Here is a 22,909-nt window from a genome sequence, read left to right on the forward strand (position 1 = left end):
GTCCCAGCTATTCAGGAGGCTGAGGTGGAAGAGTGCTTATGCCTGGGAGGCAGAGGTTCCAGTGAACTGAGATTGCACCACTGTACTCCAGCCTGGGCAACAGAGTAAGACCCCGTCTCAAAAAAATAAATAAATAAATAAACCCTTTGGCAGCTGCGTGCTGCTCTTAGCCTCAAACCCAAGTCTTTTTTTTCCCCCTTTTGAGATGGGGTCTGTTACCCAGGCTGGAGGGCAATGGCATGATCCATACTCACTGCAGCCTCGAACTCCCAGGCTTCCAAAGTGCTGGGATTACAGGTGTGAGCCACCAGGCCCAGATTGCTGAAGGGTTTAAACCAGAGAAAGAGTGTGACCAGATTTCCAATTCAAAAAGACCCGCTCTCTGCAGGGTAAGGTGTAGCCTGAGGTAGGGGGCAAGAATCGCAAGGTAATCAGGGAGGCCAGTGCAATGTCCACGTGGGAGAGGTTGCTAGCTGAGACGAGAAGTGCTAGGAGAAAGATGTGTGCAGACAAGAGGTCACTGAAGAGGTGAAATAACAAGGCTTGGCCATGAGTGGAACCCAGCACCCATGGTGCCCCTCTTTAGAGGGGGAAGATGTCACCTGAGACGGAAGATGGAAAGACCAAGGTCCCTGTGGCTGAGGACTGAGCCTGTGTTTGAGGTTTCGCAGAGGAATGAAGGCAACAAAAGAGGCAAGAGTTGGAAGAAAGGTGACAAGGAACAAAAGTCAGCCATGCCTGATGCTACTGGGTGGCCAGCAACAATGCAGACTTGGCCAAGGCTCTGAGAGCTTTATTATGCTGGGACTGGAGGTCAGAGTTAGGGCTAGGGTAAGAGCAGGGGGCTCAGATGGAGGGGGAGGAGGACCTGAACAATGTCCAGAAGGGAAGAGATTTGAACCTCTATCCAACAGAGGACCCTGTGAGCAGCACAGAGGGCACAGCAAGGGACATCCCCCCGTTCCCCAAATGTTCAGAGCCACAAGTGAAGCCGAAAGTGAAAGACAAGATGCAGAAAACCGCCACGGGCCTTTGAAGGGTAAAGGCGAAAGCGAAAGCAGGAAGGACAGACGTGGAGCCTAGCAGAGGACTTTATAGTTCCTCACTGGCCCCACTTGTCTGACCGACCCATCCACCCGCGACCCCTAATCCGCTCTGCCTGCCCCAAGATGCTGAAGCCAGCCCTGGAGCCCCGAGGGGGCTTCTCCTTCGAGAACTGCCAAAGGTGAAGCGGGGCTGGGGAGGGGACGAGCACTCCTGAGTCACCTCTGCTTGGTCGTGGCCTTTTTTTCTGGCTGGGGGTGGGGGAGGGTGTGTTGGGCGACTTGGGTTCCAGGCTTACCCCAGAAGATGAAGGAGACGGGGATCAAGTTAGGGGAAGCAACAGGGGTACTGGAAGCAGAGCCGAATCCTGGGCGCCCTCCTCCGTTTCTAGAAATGCATCCTTGGAACGCGTCCTCCCGGGGCTCAAGGTCCCTCATGCACGCAAGACCGGGACAACCATCGCGGGCCTTGTGTTCCAAGTGAGCAGCGGAGAGGGACAGGGGAGCTGGAGGGGAGCCCGGACTATCGAGCAGGCACTGAGGCTGCGGTCCCTCCCTCTCCTCAGGACGGAGTCATTCTGGGCGCCGACACGCGAGCTACTAACGATTCGGTTGTGGCGGACAAGAGCTGTGAGAAGATCCACTTCATCGCCCCCAAAATCTAGTGAGACTCCCCAGCCCAGTTCCCTCATGCAAAAGAGAACAGCCCCCTCGTTCCCACTCCGGTCCCGGCACGTGCCAGCCCTGCCCACACCGATCCTCCCTTTTCCCTCAGCTGCTGTGGGGCTGGAGTAGCCGCTGACGCCGAGATGACTACAAGGATGGTGGCGTCCAAGATGGAGCTACACGCGCTATCCACGGGCCGAGAGCCCCGCGTGGCCACGGTCACTCGTGTCCTGTGCCAGACGCTCTTCCGGTGCGGGGGCGGGGCCAACAGGATCCCGGGAGGGGTCGGTGCGGGGGCAGGGCCAATGGAAGGCGGGACAGAAAAGGGGCGGGGCCGCGACGTGACCGGAAGAGGCCGGCCCAAGAGAAGCTGGGCTATCGGAAAAGGCTATGTCAGTCATCGGGCGCCAGATCACAGGAAGGGGCGGGGATAGCACCTAAGGGCGGGGGCATAGAGGGGCGGGGCCTAGGCCCCCGCTTGTGACCGACCCCGCCCATTCTCGAGCAGATACCGGGGCCACGTGGGTGCATCGCTGATCGTGGGCGGCGTAGACCTTACTGGACCACAGCTCTACGGCGTGCATCCCCATGGCTCCTACAGCCGTCTGCCCTTCACAGCCCTGGGTGAGCACTTCTGTCCCTTCTCCTCGAACCCTGCCCGTGACCTTGGCCTCACGGTTGTACTCCAAAAGGGGTGGCAGCGGTTGACTTCAGATGGTTCTCCTGCCTTCAGGCTCTGGCCAGGGCGAGGCCCTGGCGGTGCTAGAAGACCGGTTCCAGCCGAACATGACGGTGAGCGGCCTCTGTCCCCGACTATGTGGTCGCTGGTGGGATGTGCACCCGGGAGCTGGGGGAGCACAGGACCCTGGCCCGGTGTGGAGGTGGGGGAAGGCTTGGAGGAGGTGACCACTGAAGGGTGAGTGGAGTAAGGGCAGAGAAGTGCGGTCCTGGCACAACACCGTCCAATACCAAAGCCTGGACGGTTGGGAGAAGTCGAAGCTCACAGAGGACCTTTTGGAGCCGAGGGCGGAGGGAAGGACCAGTAGGGTCCCACTTATATCAACGTCTGGAGCCTAGATTTTGTTTGGGGTGGGATGGAAGCAGGTGATATTGCCTCAGAGGTGGCTAAGGCTCAGAGGGAGAAACACAGTGGGGGTTTAGGGTGCAAGACCAGATTGGGTGAGTGGACAAGCAAGTCCCCAGGCTGTAGCCTAAGTTAACAGCAGAGGGCCCATCAAGCCTCACACACTCATCACCGCAGCTAGAGGCTGCTCAGGGGCTGCTGGTGGAAGCCATCACCGCCGGAATCTTGGGTGACCTGGGCTCCGGGGGCAATGTGGACGCATGTGTAATCACGAAGACCGGTGCCAAGCTGCTGCGGACACTGAGCTCGCCCACAGAGCCCGTGAAGAGGTGAGTGCTGGAGATGGGGTACCACAGGGATGTCTGGGGCTGTAGCAGGGGAGATAGAGGGCTGCAAGAAGGGGATGGGCCACATGACAGGCCCATGTTCAGAGGCCGTCCCTCCTCTCTCCCAGGTCTGGCCGCTACCACTTTGTGCCTGGAACCACAGCTGTCCTGACCCAAACCGTGAAGCCACTAACCCTGGAGCTAGTGGAGGAAACTGTGCAGGCTATGGAGGTGGAGTAAAACAGGTTGAGGCTTAGAGCTTGGAACAAGGGGGAATAAACCCAGAAAATACAGTTAAACAGATGGCTGTGTCATTCTTGAGTGGAGTAGGGTGGGCAGGCAGCCAGCAAGGCTCTGTAGCTAAGGCGTCCCTGCAGGGACCATTACTTCCCATAGCTCTAATGTCTGGCCTAAGAGATGCTCTTCACTCATCACCTCAGGCACCTACAACTCCAGAACCCCAGCCCTGGCCAGCATTGCAGGCTTGATCTCCATCCAAACCTTCCTTCTGACTCCACACCTTGGAGGCTCCCCCACCACTCCACTGCCTTGTTCTTGCCCTGTAGTCCACCGGAGACTTGTAAAACACAAAAGACCCCATGACCCCTCCTAGGGACTTTCCATGGCTCCTCAGTGGCCCAGGACAAAGCTCATACCTTTCAGTAAGGCCTCACTGAGGGCTAAAGTGCTGACAAGAGGAGCCACTCCCTGACTCCAAGGCAAGTTCTCACCAAGCAATTCTCAACCTCACATCTTTACCGGTGACACCCCTCAGATGGCGAGGCATGCCTGCACTGCTCACAGGAAGCTTGGCTTCTGTCTGCACATGCTGGGCTTGTGACTCCAAGTTTTCCGGATTAATAAGGCTCATAGGACTCACATGGGGAGAGAGGACGCATTTCTCCAACAAACCTTTGCTGGGCCCCTGCTGAGTCTCAGGCCTGGCTGCTGGGTGCCAGCAAGAGCATCCTGCCCTTAGTGAGAACAGATGAACTCCACTGCAGCTTCAGAACTGTCAGGGAGAGTCGGCCCAGGCTCCAGGGAGGGTCTATGCCAGGCTGGACATCCCTGGGCCGCTAACTGCTCCCTGAACCCCAACATTCTATTATGAATATTTGTAAATGTAATAGAAAAGTAGAGTTGTATATTGAATACCCATACCCTGTCAGGTCACCATAGACCTGATAGTATTTTGTTATATTTGCTTTATCATCTATCCATCTCTCTATCCATTAATTCATCTTTTTTTTTTTTTTTAAAGACAGAGTTTCGCTCTGTCACCGAGGCTGGAGTGCAGCCTTGGCTCACTGCAAGCTCTGCCTCCCGGGTTCACGCCATTCTCCTGCCTCAGCCTCCTGAGTAGCTGGGACTATAGGCGCCCACCACCACGCCCAGCTATTTTTTGTATTTTTAGTAAAGACGGGGTTTCACTGTGTTAGCCAGGATGGTCTCAATCTCCTGACCTCGTGATCCGCCCGTCTCGGCCTCCCAAAGTGCTGGGATTACAGGCGTGAGCCACTGCGCCTGGCCAATTCATCTCATTTTTTGACTGATGCGGTTTCTTTTTTTGAGACGGGGTCTAGCTCCATCGCCCAGGCTGGAATGTAGTGGTGCACTCATGGCTCACTGCAGCCTTGAAAAGGGCTCAAGTGATCCCTCCTGCCTCAGGTTTCTCAGTTGCTGGGACTACAGGTGTGTACCACCATGCCCAGATCATTTTTTAATTAAAAAAAAATTTTTTTTGCAGAGACAGGGTTTCATCATGTTGCCCAGGCTGGTCTCGAACTCCTGCAATCAAGCCTCCTACCTCTGCCTCCCAAAGTGTTGGCATTACAGGCGTAAGCCACCACACCCAGCCCTGATCTGTTCTTGAATCAGTTAAAGCCCTCACACTCCCGGAAGGAGGCCAGCCAATGCACCTGTTGGAATTCTACACACAGGGGGTCTTCTCCCTTCAAGCTTGGCCTGCAGCTCAGTAACAAATGGGCTGCAGAAACCAGGGGCTTGCCCATGGGAGCCCCAAGGCCTAGAGAGGGTGGCAGAGTTTTGATGGCTGTCACTCTCCACCTGCAGCCTCAGTCCAGGGTCTGCCAGGCACCAAGAGCTCACACTTTGCCCTCCTAAATGCCAGGCACTTCACAAGCATCATCTCATTGTTAAGAGTGGGGGCTTCTTGGCCGGGCGCGGTGGCTCAAGCCTGTAATCCCAGCACTTTGGGAGGCCGAGACGGGCGGATCACAAGGTCAGGAGATCGAGACCATCCTGGCTAACACGGTGAAACCCCGTCTCTACTAAAAAGTACAAAAAACTAGCCGGGCGAGGTGGCGGGTGCCTGTAGTCCCAGCTACTCGGGAGGCTGAGGCAGGAGAATGGCGTGAACCCGGGAGGCGGAGCTTGCAGTGAGCTGAGATCCGGCCACTGCACTTCAGCTTGGGCGACAGAGCCAGACTCCGTCTCAAAAAAAAAAAAAAAAAAAAAAAAGACTGGGGGCTTCAGTGCCAGACAAATGCGGGTTTGTGTCCAACTCAGCCATGTGCTGGTGGGAGAGTCACCATCTCTGAGCAGACCTCAAACGGATGAGGAACCACTGAGATGATGTGTTAGGACTCCCAACCTGCCAGAACCTCACAGCCCCTGGCCCTTCACAGCAAAGTTGACCACAGTGAGCATTCCCTCCACCAGTCAGAACACCCTAGACACTGAGCAGCCTTCTCTGATAGCCTGGTGCCTTTGATAGCCCTGGGAGACTCCTCTGATCCCAGCCACCAGGTTGTCACTATAGACCTAATTTAACCATCTGCCCTCGGTACCCAGGGCTCAACATTTGGAATGGCAGGTGGTTCTGGGAGCCAACTAGAGGCCAGGCTTTGGGAGGTGGCAGAGGTGAGAGCCTCACACCTGGGCTCTGGTAAGTATAGGCCTGGGTCAGGGGACCTTGCCTAAAGGGCCTCTCTTGACTGGAGCGTGGGAGGGGGCTGGGTCTACACAGCTGGCCTGGCCTCAGGCCTGGAGCTTTAGCTCAAGGACGAGAAGACCCATAAAGCCAGGCCCAGCTCCCAACCTCACATCTGCCATGATGCTGCTGCTCAGCCTGACCCTAAGCCTGGTTCTCCTCGGTTCCTCCTGGGGTGAGTGGGCCAGGACCAGCCCTGATTCAGACCTGGGAACAACTCAGCTCCCAGCACCAGCCCAGGGAAGGGGCCAGGCTGGCTGGAACGACAAAGGTGGACAGAGTGGGCAAAGGAAACAGGATATGCCAGGGCAGGGGAGCCGGAACAGGCCTGCAGGGCTGGGAGGGGGCAAGAGGTGGGGTGGGGGAGTCTCACGAATAGGACCAGAGCTTGAGCAAGGCCCTGGAGTCCGGGAGTGTTTAGGAAGCTGAGACAGGAAGAGCTGTCCATGACTTTTAGAAACAACCTTCTGGCTGCATGAAGGGTATGTACTGTTCAGGCCTGGAGCAGGCAGAGAGACCAGGGGTAGAGATGGGGAACAGCGGGGACTAGGCTGGAGAAAGATGTGAGAGAACAGCAGCGCTGCGGGACTGGTTGGATGGGGATAACCAAGATACCTGTGGGGCCCGAAGGTGCCTGCATGTAGCCTGTTGGGAAAGGGGTAGTGTTGTACCCTCTCGACTGACCTCTCTGGGGTGCACAGCCTCGGGCACCCAGAAGGAGGTGGGGAAAGGTGGGCTGAGGCATAGGAAGCAGGTCCTCATTGGCCCAATGGCCAGGCTGCAGTGTTCCTGCCATCAAACCAGCCCTGAGCTTCAGCCAGAGGATTGTCAATGGGGAGAATGCAGTGCCAGGCTCCTGGCCCTGGCAGGTGTCCCTGCAGGTATACCACCGGAGGGGTGGGCAGGGTCCTGGGTACGTCATGCCTAGGGGCAGCCTAAGCAGCCCAACCCCACTCTGACCTCTGAGCCCTAACCCCAGGACAGCAGCGGCTTTCACTTCTGCGGTGGTTCTCTCATCAGCCAGTCCTGGGTGGTCACTGCTGCCCACTGCAATGTCAGGTGAGCACCTGCACTCCACCTGCCCTGCCCCTCGCCTCTTCCTGCCTCCTCCCCTGGCTGTCCCCTTCTTGCTCTGGCCTCCCTGCAGCTGCCTAACCCCACACCCCTGCAGCCCTGGCCGCCACTTTGTTGTCCTGGGCGACCATGACCTATCGTCGAACACTGAGCCCTTGCAGGTTCTGTCCATCTCTCGGGTGAGTGCCTGGGTTGCAGACACGGAGGAAAAGTGGGCAGTGCAAGTGGGTGGGTGCTGGGAACAGGGAATTCAGGACACGCCCTGGCCTACCCTGCTCAGCACCCATCAGCCCCAGGTGCCGGGGCCCACCTCAGCCCAACATGGACTGTTTCTGACCCCACAGGCCATTACACACCCTAACTGGAACCCTACCACCATGAACAATGATGTGACGCTGCTGAAGCTCGCCTCACCAGCCCAGTACACAACACGCATCTCGCCAGTTTGCCTGGCATCCTCAAACGAGGCTCTGACTGAAGGCCTCACATGTGTCACTACCGGCTGGGGTCGCCTCAGTGGCGTGGGTAGGAACTCAGGCCAAAGCTCAGGGTGGGAGGACTGGGCTGGGGACCAGTGTTCTGGGCCCCACCTGACCACCCCTCCTGGCCCACAGGCAATGTGACACCAGCACGTCTGCAGCAGGTGGCTTTGCCCCTGGTCACTGTGAATCAGTGCCAGCAGTACTGGGGCTCAGATATCACTGACTCCATGATCTGTGCAGGTGGCGAGGTGCTTCCTCGTGCCAGGTGAGCCCCAGCACCCGGTCCTCTGCGCTATCCTGTGACACCTCCCCAATCCCCCACACTCACTTCTCCCTCCCTCTTCCCTCTCAGGGTGATTCCGGAGGCCCTCTTGTCTGCCAGAAGGGAAACACGTGGGTGCTTATTGGTATTGTCTCCTGGGGTACCAAAAACTGCATTGTGCGCGCACCTGCCATGTATACTCGAGTTAGCAAGTTCAGCGCCTGGATCAACCAGGTCATTGCCTACAACTGAGCCCACCATAGGCCCCTCCCCAGCTCAACCCATTAAAGACCCAGGCCCTGTCCCATCATGCATTCGTGTCTGTCTTCCTGGCTCAGGAGAAAGCAGAGGCTGTTGAGGGGTCGACTTCCTACTTGGACTTCTGGCATGGAAGGGGCTGAGTGGCTCCTTGAGTAGCAGTGGCTCTTCCTAGAGTAATCATGCCCAGGCCGGGGACCCCACCCCTCCTCCAGGGCAACCCCTTGGTCCTACAGCAAGAAGCCAGAGCTGCTGGAATGAATGGCAGCCCTCCCTGGAGAGGCAGCCTGTTTACTGAATACAGAGGATACGTTTACAAACTGAATACGCATAATAAATAACTGCACATTCTCCATCCACGGTCCACGGCATGAAGGCCCAAGTGGGTCTATCAAAGGCCCACATCTCCAAACCCCCTGTCCCGCCCTCAGGACCAGGCCCACCCTGGGCAAGAGAGAACATAATCCCCAGAGCTTCAGGTCCTCAGAGACACTTAGGGAACTGGGAGGAAATTCTGAGGCCATGGGACTTGGTTCTCCACTGCCTCCTGCCCAGGGGGCAGTGAGGACGGCAGGAGGGTGTGTCTAAGGCACAGTTGACTTGGCACAGAGTGGTCTCTTTAGTTTTGTTTCCCACTGGAGGTGGCACATGCAGGAAGAGGAGGGCCTGGCCCAGGCTGCCGACTGGCAAAAGCTAAGTGGGAGCCAAACCCTCCCCCAATGGCAGGGGCCCTGCAGTTGAGCTAAGGCCAAAGCTGGGCCCTGGCCCCATTCTACCCACTGAAGGCAGCTGTGGAGGGAGGGGCTTGGGTTCCAGCCTGGTTTGTGGTAGGGGGAGATACCACAACAGAAATGGGGACGGTTCTGGCTCAGACCTCTGGGAAAGCAGCCACCCAACCCCACCCACCTCCCACAGGGGCTCCTTCCAGCTTGCGACTCAGCGGGACCCAGACTGGAAGGTTAATGCTGTGAAGGGAAGCAGCACGGGGTGGACGGGGCAAGGCCAGGTGTGAGAAGGCAGTGCCCCAGGCACCCAGGGTTCAGAGGCAGGTCACACAGTATGGCTAAGTTCCAGGGAGGGGTGCGCAGAAGCTCAGCAGAAGGGGAGAGGTGAGCAGCCTGGGACCCTCCCCCAGGGGGGCAACTCCTACCTTCCCATGTCTTCGTGGAGGACTACGGGTATGCACGATGAGCGGGTGTGCACGATGGGCAGGTGTGCACGATGGGTGTGCAGTGATCACTCCCAGGTTGCCAACACCCATGCAGACACCAGATGGCGTCTTTGCGCAGCTGCAGAGGAGGGAGCGACAGACCCTGAAGGGAAAGGGCAATGGGCTGCACCAAAGGATAGAACCCAGGCTGACACTGGACCCTAATGGGGAGGGGCCCCCTGCCCTCTGCCTTGGCCCCCAGGTGCCCCATCCCCCAGGTAGCAGCAGTGGGGCTCCCTTTAACCCCTCCCAGTTGGGAAGGAGGCACCTGGGGAATGGAATGAACATCCAATGGGGAGAGGGAGGTAGCAGTAGGCTCTACAAAGAAGGCACCAAGGGCAGTGGGCTGGTGGGCAGAGACCCCTCAGAGTCTGGAGAGGTTGAAGCCTGGGCAAGCCGACGACCAGCATGGCCACACAGTCCAGAAGGGTGAAAGTCCACGCCATGGCCCTACCACCAGAGGTCCTGGGACCAGGAAGGCTCCCTCGGGGCACCATGAAGGAAGACAGATCTTGCTTGGGAGGTGGAGGGTTGTTTGGATCTAGCTAGGGGCTACGCTACGGTTTCAGTCAAGGCACAAGCTTTGTGCCTACCAGGGTCTCCCCCTGGAGCATAATCTGAAGGATCAGGATGCATGGGAATGTGTGGAACCAGGGAGAGGGGCTCTGTGGAGGAAAGGGGGTCCCAGAAGTAACTGTCCCAAAGGGTCCTGAGGCCACAGGACACTTCACCCAGCACTGCAGGCCCCTCTGATTTGGGAAGAGTCAAAGGGCAAGGGAGACAGTGAAGGCCAGGTCCTATCCCTTCCCAACTCCACCAGAGCAGCTGCCCACCAAGAGGGGTATCAGTGCCAAGCCAGGCTCCCAGTTCAGGGGGAGTCACAGCCCCGTGGGCTACCTCCACTCTGTCACACCCGGCCCAGGCCCATGGTGAGGGCAGGGGCTGCTGAGGGCACAGAGAAAGGGCCGGAGCCAGACATTCTTCACCTACTGCGGGCTACATGAGCCTATCTCCAGAGAGGGCATCAGGCACAGATGGCACCGCAGTGTGTGGCCAGGCTGGGCCGTGCTGCACATGCGCAGAGCCAGGCGGCTCAGCCATTGTACTGCTGTTGGTAGCGCAGGTTGAGTTCCCGCAGCTCCCGCTCCCGCACACGGCGTGACTTGTTGGAGCGTGTGGAGCGGCTGGAACGCGTGGACTGGGCAGATTTGGTGCTCTGGCAGCGCGAGGAGGCACGTTTGAGGAGGTTCTGGGATATGGAGCGGTGCAGGTTCTTCATGGATGAAGAGGCAGCCATGCTCACCACCCACGGGTGCCTCAGGGCCTGCAGTGCAGTCATACGGGCTCCAGGGTCCACTGTCAGCAGGCGGTCAATGAAGTCCTTGGCCAGGTTGGACACACTAGGCCAGGGCTAGAGACCAAGGACAAGCATTAGAGTGAGAGCATCCGACACTGCCCACCCCATCTGGATGAGGCCACTACCCAGCATCCCTCCACTTTCCCGAGAGAGGTGCTGCCCCTCCTCTCATGTAGTGCTTGGGGCCTCCCTGCCCAACGCTGGCCCAGGCTGAACAGGGGCTGCTCTCCAGGTGATGGAGTCTGGCAAGGAAGGAAAGGACCCGTCCACTCTCCCAGGGAGCAAACTTCCATGGTGCACTGGACCCAAAGCCTGGCTCAGGGAGATGGCCTCTGCCAAGACCCCCCAACCTGCCCCAGGAGTTTCGTAACTCAGGGGAATGTAAGAGAATGACTCAAACTTTTCCACCACATCCTAAGTCAGATTGAAACTCCAATCTCTGGATGACCAGGATCAGGCCACTTAGAGGGGAACTTCCCATTCCTTACAGAGAAGGTCCAACCTCTCTCCAACTGCCACAGCAGTGGTAGGAGACCACTACTCCCTGCCTCCGCCTCCCAGCGTGGGGAGGAAAGAAAACAATTCAAGGCAACTAGATTTCCCCGTTGGCTGAGGGCAGGTGCTCCCGGGACGAGGCAGGAACCAAGACCCTTCTCAGTGGCACCCTCCAGCCCGCATTACTTCTCTAAGCCACAAAGGGCTCCTGGCAGTGCTGTGCGCCAGCCTCATTTTAGTACATTCTGTCCCCTGGGAGGAACTCCACAAAACCCACTCTACCACGTGCACCCAGGGCTGCCTCATCTTAGCCGCGAACCCAGCAGCTGTCTGTCTCAGGGCCTCAGGCTGCATGCTGTCTTCACCTGGCTGGATCCTCAGGTTCTCAGGATAAAGGACACTTGCTTAGACTCCCTCTTAGCCCCCAGTGCTTCCAGCAATTATTCCAGCTGTAACTTGAGACTGCAATTTCATGTTGGTTTATTATTCCCATGAGATCATGCTGAGCTGGATGAGCCCCAGTGCCTGGTGCTGCACATACAGGAAGCACTCAGCAGGCACGGGCTCAGCGAGTAAACAACCCACAGTGCTGCCGGATGGGTGCCCTTTCCTGAAGCTGCTTCCAGGCCTTGGGGCTTAGCCAGGTGAGTCCTTGCGTCCCTGCATCTCCTAGGAGCACTTTTGGCACAGGCTCTGAGGCCTACCCAAAGGGTAGGCAGCTAGGACCTTTTCTGAGCATGCTGCAGATGACTCAACAGGAATGCTAAGGATGCCATCACTTTCCTTCCTGCCAGCTGAGGTCTGCCTGTTCCACCCGTGGTACCCTTCACCTTGAGGAACCCCTGAACATGCCAGGGATCTGAGGGCCCACCTTCAGGGCAGGTGCACAGCCATGTAGCAGACACACACACACACTGACTACTGCTACCCCCAGTCTGGCTCCCTTGACTTCCAACTCTTCCCCTACCCCCTTCCCCACTGCCACAGAGGGGTGAGGCAGGGAGAACATGCTTCCACCTTCCTGAAGAAGGGCTGGGGCTACCTGCAGCTTCTGTCCTCACCCACTCTTTGGAAGGTCATTCCCAGTTTTACTGAGCTGAAGTGGGAGCAACAAGGGAACCACATTCCCAAACACACCTAATAGGGTCATCCTCATCAGTGGGCCAGCAGCACCCAGTGACTCTTGGGGAGACACTGGGCCTGAGGAGGAGGAAAGTCAGGGTCCAGGAGCATGCAGCCTACGGAGGCCCACAGATGCCTTACTATCCAAGGGCTGTGGGTGGGCGCAGAGAGCAACAGCCCTCCCACACAGGCAGGTAAGTCTCCTGGGGGCTTGTGTACTTCAATATTCATACTGAAGGCTGGGCACGGTGGCTCACACCTGTAATCCCAGCACTTTGGGAGGCTGAGACAGGTGGATCACAAGGTCAGGAGATCAAGACCATCCTGGCCAACATGGTGAAACCCCATCTCTACTAAAAATACAAAAATTAGCCGGGCATGGTGTGTGCCTGTAGTCCCAGCTACTCAGGAAGCTGAGGCAGGAGAATTGCTTGAACCCAAGAGGCGGAGGTTGCAGTGAGCCAAGATCGCACCACTGCACTCCAGCAACAGAGTGAGACTCCATCTCAAAAAAAAAAAAAGATTCATATTGAGGTATTGAGACCGATATGCAGGGCAACTGGACTAGACAGCTGCCACAATAGCTTTTGGATCACAGCTCAAGAAAGCCCCAAAAGCCAGGAGCAGTGGCTTCTGCCTGTAATCCCAACACTTTGGGAGTCTGAGGCAGGAGGATTGCTTGATTCCAGGAGTTCAAGATCACCCTGGACAAGATGGTTAAGACTCCGTCTCAAAGAAAAACACAAAATTTAAAAAAATCTTTTAAGAAAGAAAGCTCCATGGGGTGCCCCCTGAAGACAAGGAATCACTACTGGGGGCAGCCAGTCCAGACCACAGACATTCACTGTAGCCCCCATTACCCACTGGAGAGACAGAAAGAAGCTTGATGGAGACAGCACACACACAGCTGAACAGAGTGGGTCAGGGGACACCTCTGCTGCCTGCTGGCTTTCTGCAGTCTCCAGGAAGAGGAGGACTCACTAGGAAGCACGCTGCAGCTCAGCCTGGCCTGTTGCTGGAACAGCCCCAAGACAGGGTTGATAGCCCAGGGTGTCCCAACAGGGCTGGGACATGGATCCTGCCCCTGCCCCTTGGTCCAGCCAAGACAAAAGAGGGGCAACTCCCCTACAGAGGCCAGGAGCCTGAACACGGATGGACTGGAGGTCTCACCACTTGACATCCACATCCAGCCAAACCATGGACTTGAAACTCCAAACAAGTCACCAGTGCAGTCTTGGAGGGGCCTCTCCCCAGACCAGCCCTATAGGCTTAAGTGTCTCCATCTTCAGAGTGGCACAGGCTCACACTAGCAGGCATCAACCCCTGCTGATCGCGGAGCAGCAGCCAGATTGATCCCTCTCCCCCTGCTCCCCAAGATTCTCGCCTCACCAATTACTGTGGACGTGTGGCTGTCTGCAGAATGCAGATGGACTCATTTGTCTGAGGGCTGGCCTGGCCTCTCTGGCAAGTCCCAGCTCTCCCCATCTCTGAAGAGCTGTGAGCAGCTGGGCCAGGTGGATCCCCCAAGCCAAAGTGACTCAAGTCGTCCTGACCTGGCCCCCAGCCTAACCCTTGTACACAGAGGAACCTACAGAAGAAAAGTCAGGCTGAACACAAGAAGGTGGTCCTCATCCAGCTCACTGACAGTGAGGCAGGGGCTTAAGATGACCTCCAGAATAGCAGCCTCTGGAAGCCCTGCTGAGGCCTCCCACTGGGCTCAGAAAAGTAAGGCTTTCCACACTCACCCACAGCCAGGCTTCAGGCCCCACATCAACTCAGCATCTCCTAAGAAAGCACTCAACATTAGCAGCCCAACCCACCTGCTTCCCCTGGAGCCACGTAAGTATGTGTGTCAGCCAAGGACTGACTGGCTGGAAGCATTCTAAGCAAGAGAAAAGGGCCTTACAAGTCAGTGGCTCATGCCTCTAATCCCAGCACTCCAGGAGGCTACTGCGTGAGTGAGGGCTGGGCCCTGCTTCAAGAGGAGGACAAGCAGGGTCTGTGGGAGGAGGGCATCACCTCCACTCTGATTCCGACCATCAAGCTGGCTGCCTTTCTGAGTCCATGGTCCTCAAAAAGTCCTTCTCCCCTTGCACTTAGGGTACCTGCTCCTGATGTTGGAACAGCAATGATGCCAATAGTGGGTATGGGGAGGGACCTCTTCCGTGAGCACCTCCCTACCAACTGGACTTCCTCATCCCCCTACCCATGATGGGCTAAAGCCACTCCTAGGCAGTGGAGTCCTACTCCCCCTGGAGAGGGAGAGGCAGCAGAGCAGGAAGGGCTTTCCGCTCCCGCCCGAGGACCCCCTGCACCAACCCTTTTCATTTGCTCTAGCTCTAATATCTGGTACAAGCGCCTGGAATGAACACTACCCAAGCCACTGCCAGCAGTCTCACCTTGAGCCAAAGGGCTAAGGAAACAAAGAACAGTGCCAGCTGTCTAGCACAGGCTGCAGACAGAGGAGGAAGCTGCTTCTTTCTGGCAGCAAACACAGCTTACAGGGTGGCCCTAGACTTCCTCTAGCAGGCAGGACTGCCTACTGGCAAGTGAGCCTGGGAGAGAAAGGCCCCTTGGTGTCTCTTCTGAGTGGCATCTAGGATAGGTTAAAGGGTTAGACTGCAAGCCCAGCAACCTGAGTTCTAGTTCTACCTTCTCTATTGGCCTTACAGAAATCACACTGCCTTCACTTTTGACACGAGAAAGGGGCTGAATGTCATCAGCTCTAAGTCACTTCCAGTTTCTAAAGTCCTGGATTCCTTTTTCTCCACCTTTTCCTTCATATGGCCATATACGAAGCACAGAGTCTAGCATTTAAGCTGACCTCTTGAGCCCTGAGCTCCTTATCTAACCCATGATGATTCTGGGGCAGGCTGGCTGGCAGAGAAGGTGGCCCCACCACAGCGCTGCTAGAGAAGGGATGGGAAGGGAGGAAGAAGCCTGGGCTTTGCTACCATGACTCAGTTCTTCCCTCAGCTCTATTTCAAGATGTATTTTCAGACCCACTATTCCCACCTTCAAAGGCCTCCTTTCTGTACTTACGTGGGCCTGAATGAGAGCAGAGAAAAGGGCACAGAGGAAATTCTGGAAACAGAGCTTTGAGTTTACTCAGGAAAGCAGCATGACAATAAGAACTGTGATGCTGCCCACAACGAAGAGCATCCGCAGAATTAGACACTGTGTGGCAGCAGAGCCAGCATCCCCTCCTCTGGTCAAAAACCCATCATCCTGGTGTCTGGGCTTCCAGACCAGACAGAATCTACCACCCTGGAATCCGGCAGAGGGTGGGTGAGGGGCTAGCAACAGAAAAGGGAAGGGTGTGGGGGGAGAGAGTCTGAGGAGAGAAATAGAGGGAAGAGAATGCAGTTTTAAAAACAAGTAGAGAATTTAAAAAAAAAAAAAAGCAGAGAATAAAGATTAAAATGAGAAAAGGTGGGACAACTTGAAGATTAGTAAAGCTGCATTGTGAAACTTGAAATGGGTAACAAAATGAAATCGTGTGCCCCCACCTGTCCCTGCCCAGAGCCAAAGTGGAGGGGAAGGAGAGGAGGGAGACAGGGCACAACTCAAGATCGAGAAGGATGCTATTTGCCAGCTTTGCAATCGGCCCGTGCCACCAACATAGTGATATCTGCTTTTAACAATGTCCTGGAGTAGCCCTGGAAGGTTCCAGATTTAGAAGCCTGCTGCAGCATAATCTCTTTTATCTATACTCACCACAGGTTCCACTGAGGCCAAGTGGTTCCCAGGGCCCAGCCTGGATTTTTGTTTTTTTTTGAGAGAGAGACGGAGTCTCGCTCTGTCACCCAGGCTGGAGTGCAGTCGCGCGATGTGGCGCGATCTCGGCTAACTGTAACCTCTGCCTCCCAGGTTCAACAGATTCTCCTGCCTCAGCCTTCCGAGTAGCTGAGACTACAGGGGTGTGCCACCATGTCTGGTTAATTTTTTGTAATTTTTTGTATTTTTAGTAGAGACGGGGTTTCACCGTGTCAGCCAGGATAGTCTCCATCTCCTGACTTCATGATCTGCCCGCCTCGGCCTCCCAAAGTGCTGGGACACAGGCATGAGCCACGGCACCTGGCATTTTTTTTTTTCTTTTTTTGAGATGGAGTTTCATTCTTGTTGCCCAGGCTGGAGTGCAATGGCATGATCTCACTGCAAACTCCACCTCCTGGGTTCAAGCAGTTCTCCTGCCTCAGCCTCCCAAGTAGCTGGGATTACAAGCATGCACCACAATGCCCAGCTAATTTTGTATTTTTAGTAGAGATGAGGTTTCACCATGTTGATCAGGTTGGTCTTGAACTCCTGACCTCAGGTGCCAGCCACCTTGGCCTCCCAAAGGGCTGGGATTACAGGTGTGAGCCACTGTGCCCGGTCTTTTTTTTTTTTTCTTAAACTTCCTCCCATCCTAATTTCTGAGGCAGTTTGGAGGCTCAGCGGCTGTAACCATCTCATCCACAGGTCTCTGTCCCTGGAACCCCAGGCATATAAGACTTGGCTCAGGGCCAGCAGACGGTCAACATGGGATGGCAGGAAGAACGAAGACATGAATGTGACTGAGCCTTCTGTTCCAAGCTGGATGGGCCACAGGAAGCAGAGCTCTCTGGGCACCACACGTCTACCAAGGGACATCAGACACGATGGAAAAGGGTAATCTTGTGTGATGGGAGGACTGACCTGGAAAGGTGAGCCTGGAGGGGCACAGCCAGTGAGGTTGGCTGGACCAGGTCACCATCAGCTATGCTATGCAATTGAGAGCAAGCCTCCACCTCAGTAGGGGTGGGAGGAGGATGAGCATGGGAGGCTATGAGTGGATCTAAAGAGGTCAGGGCTGGGCACAGTGGCTCACACCTCTAATCCCAGCATTTTGGGAGGCCGAGGCAGGAGACTCACTTGAGGCCAGGGGTTCAAGACCGCGCTAGGCAACATAGTAAGACCCTATCTCTACAAAAAAAAACCTAAAAAATTAGCCCGGTATGGTGGCCCACACCTGTAGAACCAGCTATTCGGGAGGCTGAGACAGGAAGATGGCTTGGGCCCAGGAGTTTAAGGTAACAATGAACTATAATCACACTACTGCACTCCAGCCTGGGCTCTACAAGACCTTGTCTCTATTAAAAAATAAAATAAAATAAATAAAAATAAAGAGGTCAGAATGTAGGAAAGATGACAGCCCAGCAGCTCCCAGAGGAACTCGAGGGCCCAGCGGCGACAGAGCCTGTAAAGGGCAGTGCTGTCCAGGTGGAGACAGACAATGAAAAGACAGGAGAGGGAGGAGATGGCTGACGCACCAGGGATGGCTCTGAGCACAAGCCACCATACCCTGCTCTTTGTTGGCAAAGCCTCAAGGGCTGGAGGTGGAAAAAGTGATGAAAGGCAGCTGTGACCCAAGCTGACGTGATGCTATGGGTGGTCAGCAGGAACGGCTGAATGCAGCAGTGTGGGGGGTGGGTCTGCTCCTGCCACTACAGGGAAGCTGCTGCTCTCTGGAGTGTATGCAACCAGGACAGCAGTGACAAAGGGAAACCTAGAGGACAGGGCTCTGGGGAGCCCAGTGGTGGCACAGAGGTGACACAAGATGGGGCTGCTGCTCTTCTCCACTCAGAGCTGCCTCCGGCCTCACATGGAGAGAGCTTCCCTCTGCCTTCCTGCCAGAGGTCTCCAAGGGCAGGTCCCCAACCACAGTGACCAACTGAGGGTCCACTGCCTCCATCCAGTGGCCTAAACCATGCCACCTCCTAGTGACCAGGCAGGAATCCAGCCTGAGGGCATCTGCTCCTGCAGTGAAGGAGGGAGACTTAATCTGTTGAACGCTTCATGTTTTGGTGAAATGGGGATGGCTTTTCCCGAGGGAACCTTCCTGGCCAGGTATGGGGGCATGTGATCATCCTGATGGGATCCTCACACACAGACAGCACCAGCATACGGCACTTGACATGCAGCAGCCCCAGCAGGCCGGCAGGGAAGGAGGGCTTAGGGACAGATGCCTTATAGCGAAGGATTCTAAATTGATTTGTGTTTGCTCGTGCTGTCAGCTATAGAGACAGTCATGGAAAAGCCATCCTCTGACTCTGGGAGCAGGGGCCAGTGAGAAGAGAGGTGAGCTGCTGGGTCCATCACAGTCCCCACCCACACTGAAGGTGAGAAAAGTCAAGCAACTGAAGCATCCAGGAGAATCCAAGCATAAGCCAGGAAACACAATCCCTGCCTCCCTGCCTCCACTCTGCCACCAGCATATACATTTGGTCTCCTGCTCTCCAGACAGCCAGACAGCGCTCCCCATGACTCTGGGATGAGGTCCTATCCCTGCTCACATGGCTGCTCCTTGTGACATATGGGGGGAGGTGAGGGGCAGGGAGGGAGACATAAAGTCAGAGCATAGGACCAGGATGCATAACCAAGTCCCGTCACCTAGAGAGCACTGAGACATGCCACATTCTCTGCATCTCATCTTATCTTCTACATCCCAAGGCATGTTAGAACCACTTTAAGAAGTGGGGAGGCCGGGCGTGGTGGCTCACACCTGTAATCCCAGCACTTTGGGAGGCTGAGGTGGGCAGATCACCTGAGGTCAGGAGTTCGAGACTAGCCTGGCCAACGTGGTGAAACCTTGTCACTACTAAAAATACAAAAAATAACAAGGTGTGGTAGCTGGTGCCTATAATCCCAGCTACTTGGGAGGCTGAGGCAGGAGAATCGCTTGAACCCAAAAGGTGGAGGCTTTGGTGAGCCAAGATCACACCACTGCACTCCAGCCTGGGCAACAGAGTAAGACTCCATCTCAAAAAAAAAAGAACTACAGGTAGTCAAGCTCACTGCCTCTTCAGGTATATTTAGCCCTAGATCAATGTATGGTCAACCTGCAGACCAGACACCCACCCCTGGGAAGCCACCTCTCACCAGCCCTTGTCACCCAGGTAGCAGCAGAGTGGTCATGAAGGTGGGCATCCTCTCCCAACAGTACTCTGTCCCCTAACCAGCAGCACTCATAAGGCTCTGTGAGAATTTCTACCCAAGCCCACCTGTTCCTGGTATAGTGACCTGGGCTCACCCACAGCTCAGAGACTGCCCAAACAGAGGAGGGTGATAATTCAGGATGCTGAATGCAACAGACAGCAAAGCTCCTAATGGCATCACTCTAATATCAATCCTACAAGAGCCCCTTCATCTGTCCTGCCTCTAGGAATAGAACTCTTGACAAAAGCACTGACATCAAGGATGTCACATTTCATGTCAAGTAAATCACAGACTCTCCGCATTGGAGGACCCTGACAGTCCTCTACCATGAGTCTGCAGCTGATGACTCACCTTCTGTGCCGTCCTTTAGAAACAGCTCCTCCAGGCCTCCTAGGCCTCCTGTGATAGGAAGCCTCCTCTCAAGGTGACTGTGTCCTCAGACTGCTCTCATATTCACATAGGTCTCTCCCAACCTGTGTCTCTACTCAACTTGCAACATGCCCTCATGCCCTCTCCACTCCAGTGCCTCTGGGTGCTGGGTAAACATTCAGATTTCTCCTTTCCGGTAATCCTCTCCTCAGCATTTACTCCTTTTCCAAGAGTCTTGTATTTGCCCTAAAAGTTGACAAGCACACACCAGCCCTGGGCCTTTAAGTCTTCCCACTGCCTGTGCCCCCAGGCAGCTGTGGCCAGCAGCCTCCTAATTGCATCGCTAGCAGGCTCTCTGCTTCTTCCTGGAGTCTGGCCCCTTGAGGGGAGCACTCCACAGGCTGTACAGCCTGTCTGCCTGCCAGCAGTCACATTTGGGACCCTTCCCAGGGTGTCACCAATAGCCACTGGTGCTTCCCTCAGGAGAAGCCAAGAGAAAGTTCCCCCACCAGTTATCACTTATAAATACTCCAGTTTAACCTAGCACACAGGTACCACTGTGTACTAAGCCTGGACACGACAGTGGGGAGCATATGTACTGATGTACATGCTGTCCTCAAGGACCCTACAGGCTAGACAGGAGAGATGTGTCCACTGATCAGCGGCCAGAAAGTACTGAAACAAGAAACCAGCAACGTGCTGAGGCACACATACCAGGGAGAGCAGACTGCAGCTCTAGACAGGCCAAGAACTCTGAAGCCAAGACAGCCTGGAATCAAATCCCAGACCTGCCACTCTCCGGCTGGTAGACTACAGCCAAGTTACGTAACCTCACCATTTTCCTCATCTGTTTCCTCATCTGTAAGGTCGGGGATTACATACCGCCTGGCAGGGTTGTTGTAGATTGGAGGTGAGGGGTGCAGAACGTCCAGCCCTGGGTCTGCTACTCAGTAGGCACCACACAATGGCAGTAGGCAGCATTATTTCTAAGCAACTAAGACCGATACTGGGAGCAGCGTGAACAGTTGAGGCAGAAGCTTGGTGTGGAGAGTGAACAGAGGTAATGGCTCAGACCTGTGGTATGCAGGGAGTGGGGTGGGGTCTAAGGCATGGGCTTTGGGCTGGGGGATCTGGAGTGCCAGGATGGCAGGCAGGACCCCACTTGCCCTCCAGGTCAGAGGGTAGCCTGGAATGCTCTCCAAGTCTGCCCATACAAACTGATGTCCCTCCTGCAGAGCTAGGGCTCTGCCCCATACTCCTTCACCTCCTCCACTGTGGCTTACATATGCCATGTGGATCCCATCCCTGGGATCCCTGGTCTGCCCCAAACATCCCCAGGAGGCCAGGATGGAATTATTCCAGTAGCCTCCAGTTAGCCTTCCTCCTGCCAGGCTCCCTTCCCACTTTCTGCTGCCTTCCTCCTCCACTACCCAGAACCTAGAGGGCTCCTCCCACAGTGCAGAGGGCTCCCAACAACAAACACCAGGCCTGCCCCAGCCTCTTCAACCTCTGCTCCGTCACTCCCAATCTGTTTATTCTGGAGCACTCAGCAATGCTCCCTTCTCTGGGCCTCCTCCTTCTCAAAGCCCATCTTCTGCAGGAAGCTTTCTATTCAAGTCCATGGAAGCCACTGAGCCTTACACAGAACTGGGGCTGCATGGACAGAGCCCACAGGAAACAGGCACACCAGACCGGGCCTGGTATACAAGGGACAGCACTCTACCGGGTCAGTGAACAGGAAAGGTGCCCCTAGAAAGGCATCAAGCGCCATGAGACACTCGCTGGTGAGGAATGCACACCTCCAAACACTGCTGCGTCAGAGGTCCTTCATTCACACAGCAACATCCCCCTCACCATGGCACACTCTCTCTCTCTCAGAGGTTATCCCAGCAGAGCCTTGCTCTCTTACATGGCCTTCCTAAGGGCAAATGCCTATCACACATACAGGACAGATGGCTGGAGTGGGTGGGATCAAGGCCCAACCACCTGACCTGAGCACCACAGTCCATGTTCCAGACTGTCCAGGCCTAGTGGCTCTATGCCAAGGCCTGTGTTCACGTGTGCCTGCCAATGCAGGTTCATCCTATGGCCATTCCCTATTCTAGTTCCTTACCCCTAGGCAATCTCAACTTCCATGGATAGGAAGAACAGGCCTTCATGTCTCTTGCATTTTTCCCAGGTGTGTGCAGGTGTGCTTGTGGGTGGGCAGTGGCCAGGAGAACAACAACAAAAAAGCCTGTCCTAGTGTCCTGGGATAGAGCTATAAAAGCATGCCAGGTTGCTGGCAGGAACTTGAAGGAGGTGCTGCCTCTTCTTACCAGGAGACCGCCTAGCTGTGAAGTGAATGGCTAGAAGGAGTGATTGCTGGGTCCCATTTTAGCGATGTCTGTCCTCACCTCCATGCAGAAAAGTAAAGAGAAACCAGGGCCCTGCCAGGGAGTGGCAGAGGCTGGTACTTCTCAGACACCTGATGTTCATGCACATGCCCTGGAATCTCATTAAAATGTAGATTCTGATTTAATAGGTCTTGTGGGGTCTGAGGGTCTGCTGGACTGGTCTCCAGTTGAGAGAGCCTGATCTCATGATAAGGACCCCTCCCCCAGGAAATGTCCCAGACAGATCCCTCCCAACCCAGAGCTCTCCACAGGGGGTGGTAGAATCTGATTTTTGGGGTCAGGCAAGCTCCCGGTCACAGATTAGGGCCACCAGAGTCTGCCAGGATTTGCCTCTGGAGCTGGGAACTGATGCTTTTCAGTTCCAGGTAAAGCGTAGTAGGAGCAAAGGCAGGGCAGTGCCTCCCCAAAACACACACACTCTCTCTCTCTCTCTCACTGACTGTGAGCCGCAGAGTCCTGCCCTGTGATTCCAGCAGAGCAGCAAGCAGAATCTAAGGACCCAGTCTTTCAGCTACAGTAGGACTGGGCATGAATCCACTCCCCACCCCATTTGTCATTTTCCAATCCTCAGGTAATCAATAGCCAGTTAGCAAGACTGTGCAAGCTCCAATTAGATAAACTGCCAGGTCAACAACTGCCAGAATCAGGAACTCAGGCAACCCTACAGGCTTGTAGCAGAGTCTTTCCTCTGTCAGCACATCTTGGGAAATCTCTCTCCCTCCCTCTTGGGCTAAGCTCAATGCCCCCTCTGCCAGCTGGACCCTCAACAGCCTGGCACCATGCAGAGCTCCCAGAACACAATCAGCTTCTCGAACTTCAGACATTCCCAGATCTATCTTAAAATTTCAGTTTCAC

The 22,909-nt window shown here is 55.5% G+C and overlaps 3 protein-coding genes across 4 annotated transcripts in view; 2 read left to right on the forward strand and 1 right to left on the reverse strand.

The window, feature by feature from the left end:
- Nucleotides 1-943: 943 nt before the first annotated feature.
- Nucleotides 944-3,422, forward strand: PSMB10 (proteasome (prosome, macropain) subunit, beta type, 10). 2 transcript variants are annotated; one of them, XM_011932027.1, is made up of 8 exons: nt 944-1,225; nt 1,436-1,523; nt 1,610-1,707; nt 1,819-1,959; nt 2,218-2,333; nt 2,443-2,501; nt 2,971-3,122; nt 3,248-3,422. In XM_011932027.1, exons 1-8 carry the CDS (start codon nt 1,170-1,172, stop codon nt 3,357-3,359), a joined length of 822 nt encoding a protein of 273 aa, XP_011787417.1. In that variant the 5' UTR covers nt 944-1,169; the 3' UTR covers nt 3,360-3,422. The 2 variants fall into 2 exon arrangements, with proteins under 2 accessions (XP_011787417.1, XP_011787418.1); XM_011932028.1 differs by having other exon boundaries at nt 2,971-3,126; nt 3,248-3,328.
- Nucleotides 3,423-6,178: 2,756 nt separating this feature from the next.
- Nucleotides 6,179-8,204, forward strand: CTRL (chymotrypsin-like). Its single transcript, XM_011932026.1, is given in 8 exon segments — nt 6,179-6,247; nt 6,850-6,953; nt 7,052-7,131; nt 7,244-7,325; nt 7,491-7,671; nt 7,761-7,871; nt 7,874-7,893; nt 7,981-8,204. Coding segments are annotated over 8 exon segments (795 nt in total). The 5' UTR covers nt 6,179-6,192; the 3' UTR covers nt 8,143-8,204.
- A 197-nt stretch (nt 8,205-8,401) lies between these two features.
- Nucleotides 8,402-22,909, reverse strand: part of PSKH1 (protein serine kinase H1) — a 49,386-nt gene continuing 34,878 nt past the window's right edge. The window contains exon 3 of the mRNA XM_011932025.1: nt 8,402-10,769. Within this exon, the coding sequence (XP_011787415.1) occupies nt 10,452-10,769 (318 nt within the window). The 3' untranslated portion in view covers nt 8,402-10,451. The remainder of the gene's footprint in view (nt 10,770-22,909) is intronic.

Source organism: Colobus angolensis, unplaced genomic scaffold, assembly GCF_000951035.1.
Source record: "Colobus angolensis palliatus isolate OR3802 unplaced genomic scaffold, Cang.pa_1.0 Scaffold93, whole genome shotgun sequence".
NCBI lineage: Eukaryota > Metazoa > Chordata > Mammalia > Primates > Cercopithecidae > Colobus > Colobus angolensis.

Coding starts and splice junctions, on each gene's coding strand:
- PSMB10 (XM_011932027.1), top strand. CDS start 1,170: ATGCTGAAGCCAGCCCTGGAGCCCCGAGGGGGCTTCTCCTTCGAGAAC. Junction 1,226..1,435: donor TCCTTCGAGAACTGCCAAAG/GTGAAGCGGGGC, acceptor CTCCGTTTCTAG/AAATGCATCCTTGGAACGCG. Junction 2,334..2,442: donor TCTGCCCTTCACAGCCCTGG/GTGAGCACTTCT, acceptor TCCTGCCTTCAG/GCTCTGGCCAGGGCGAGGCC.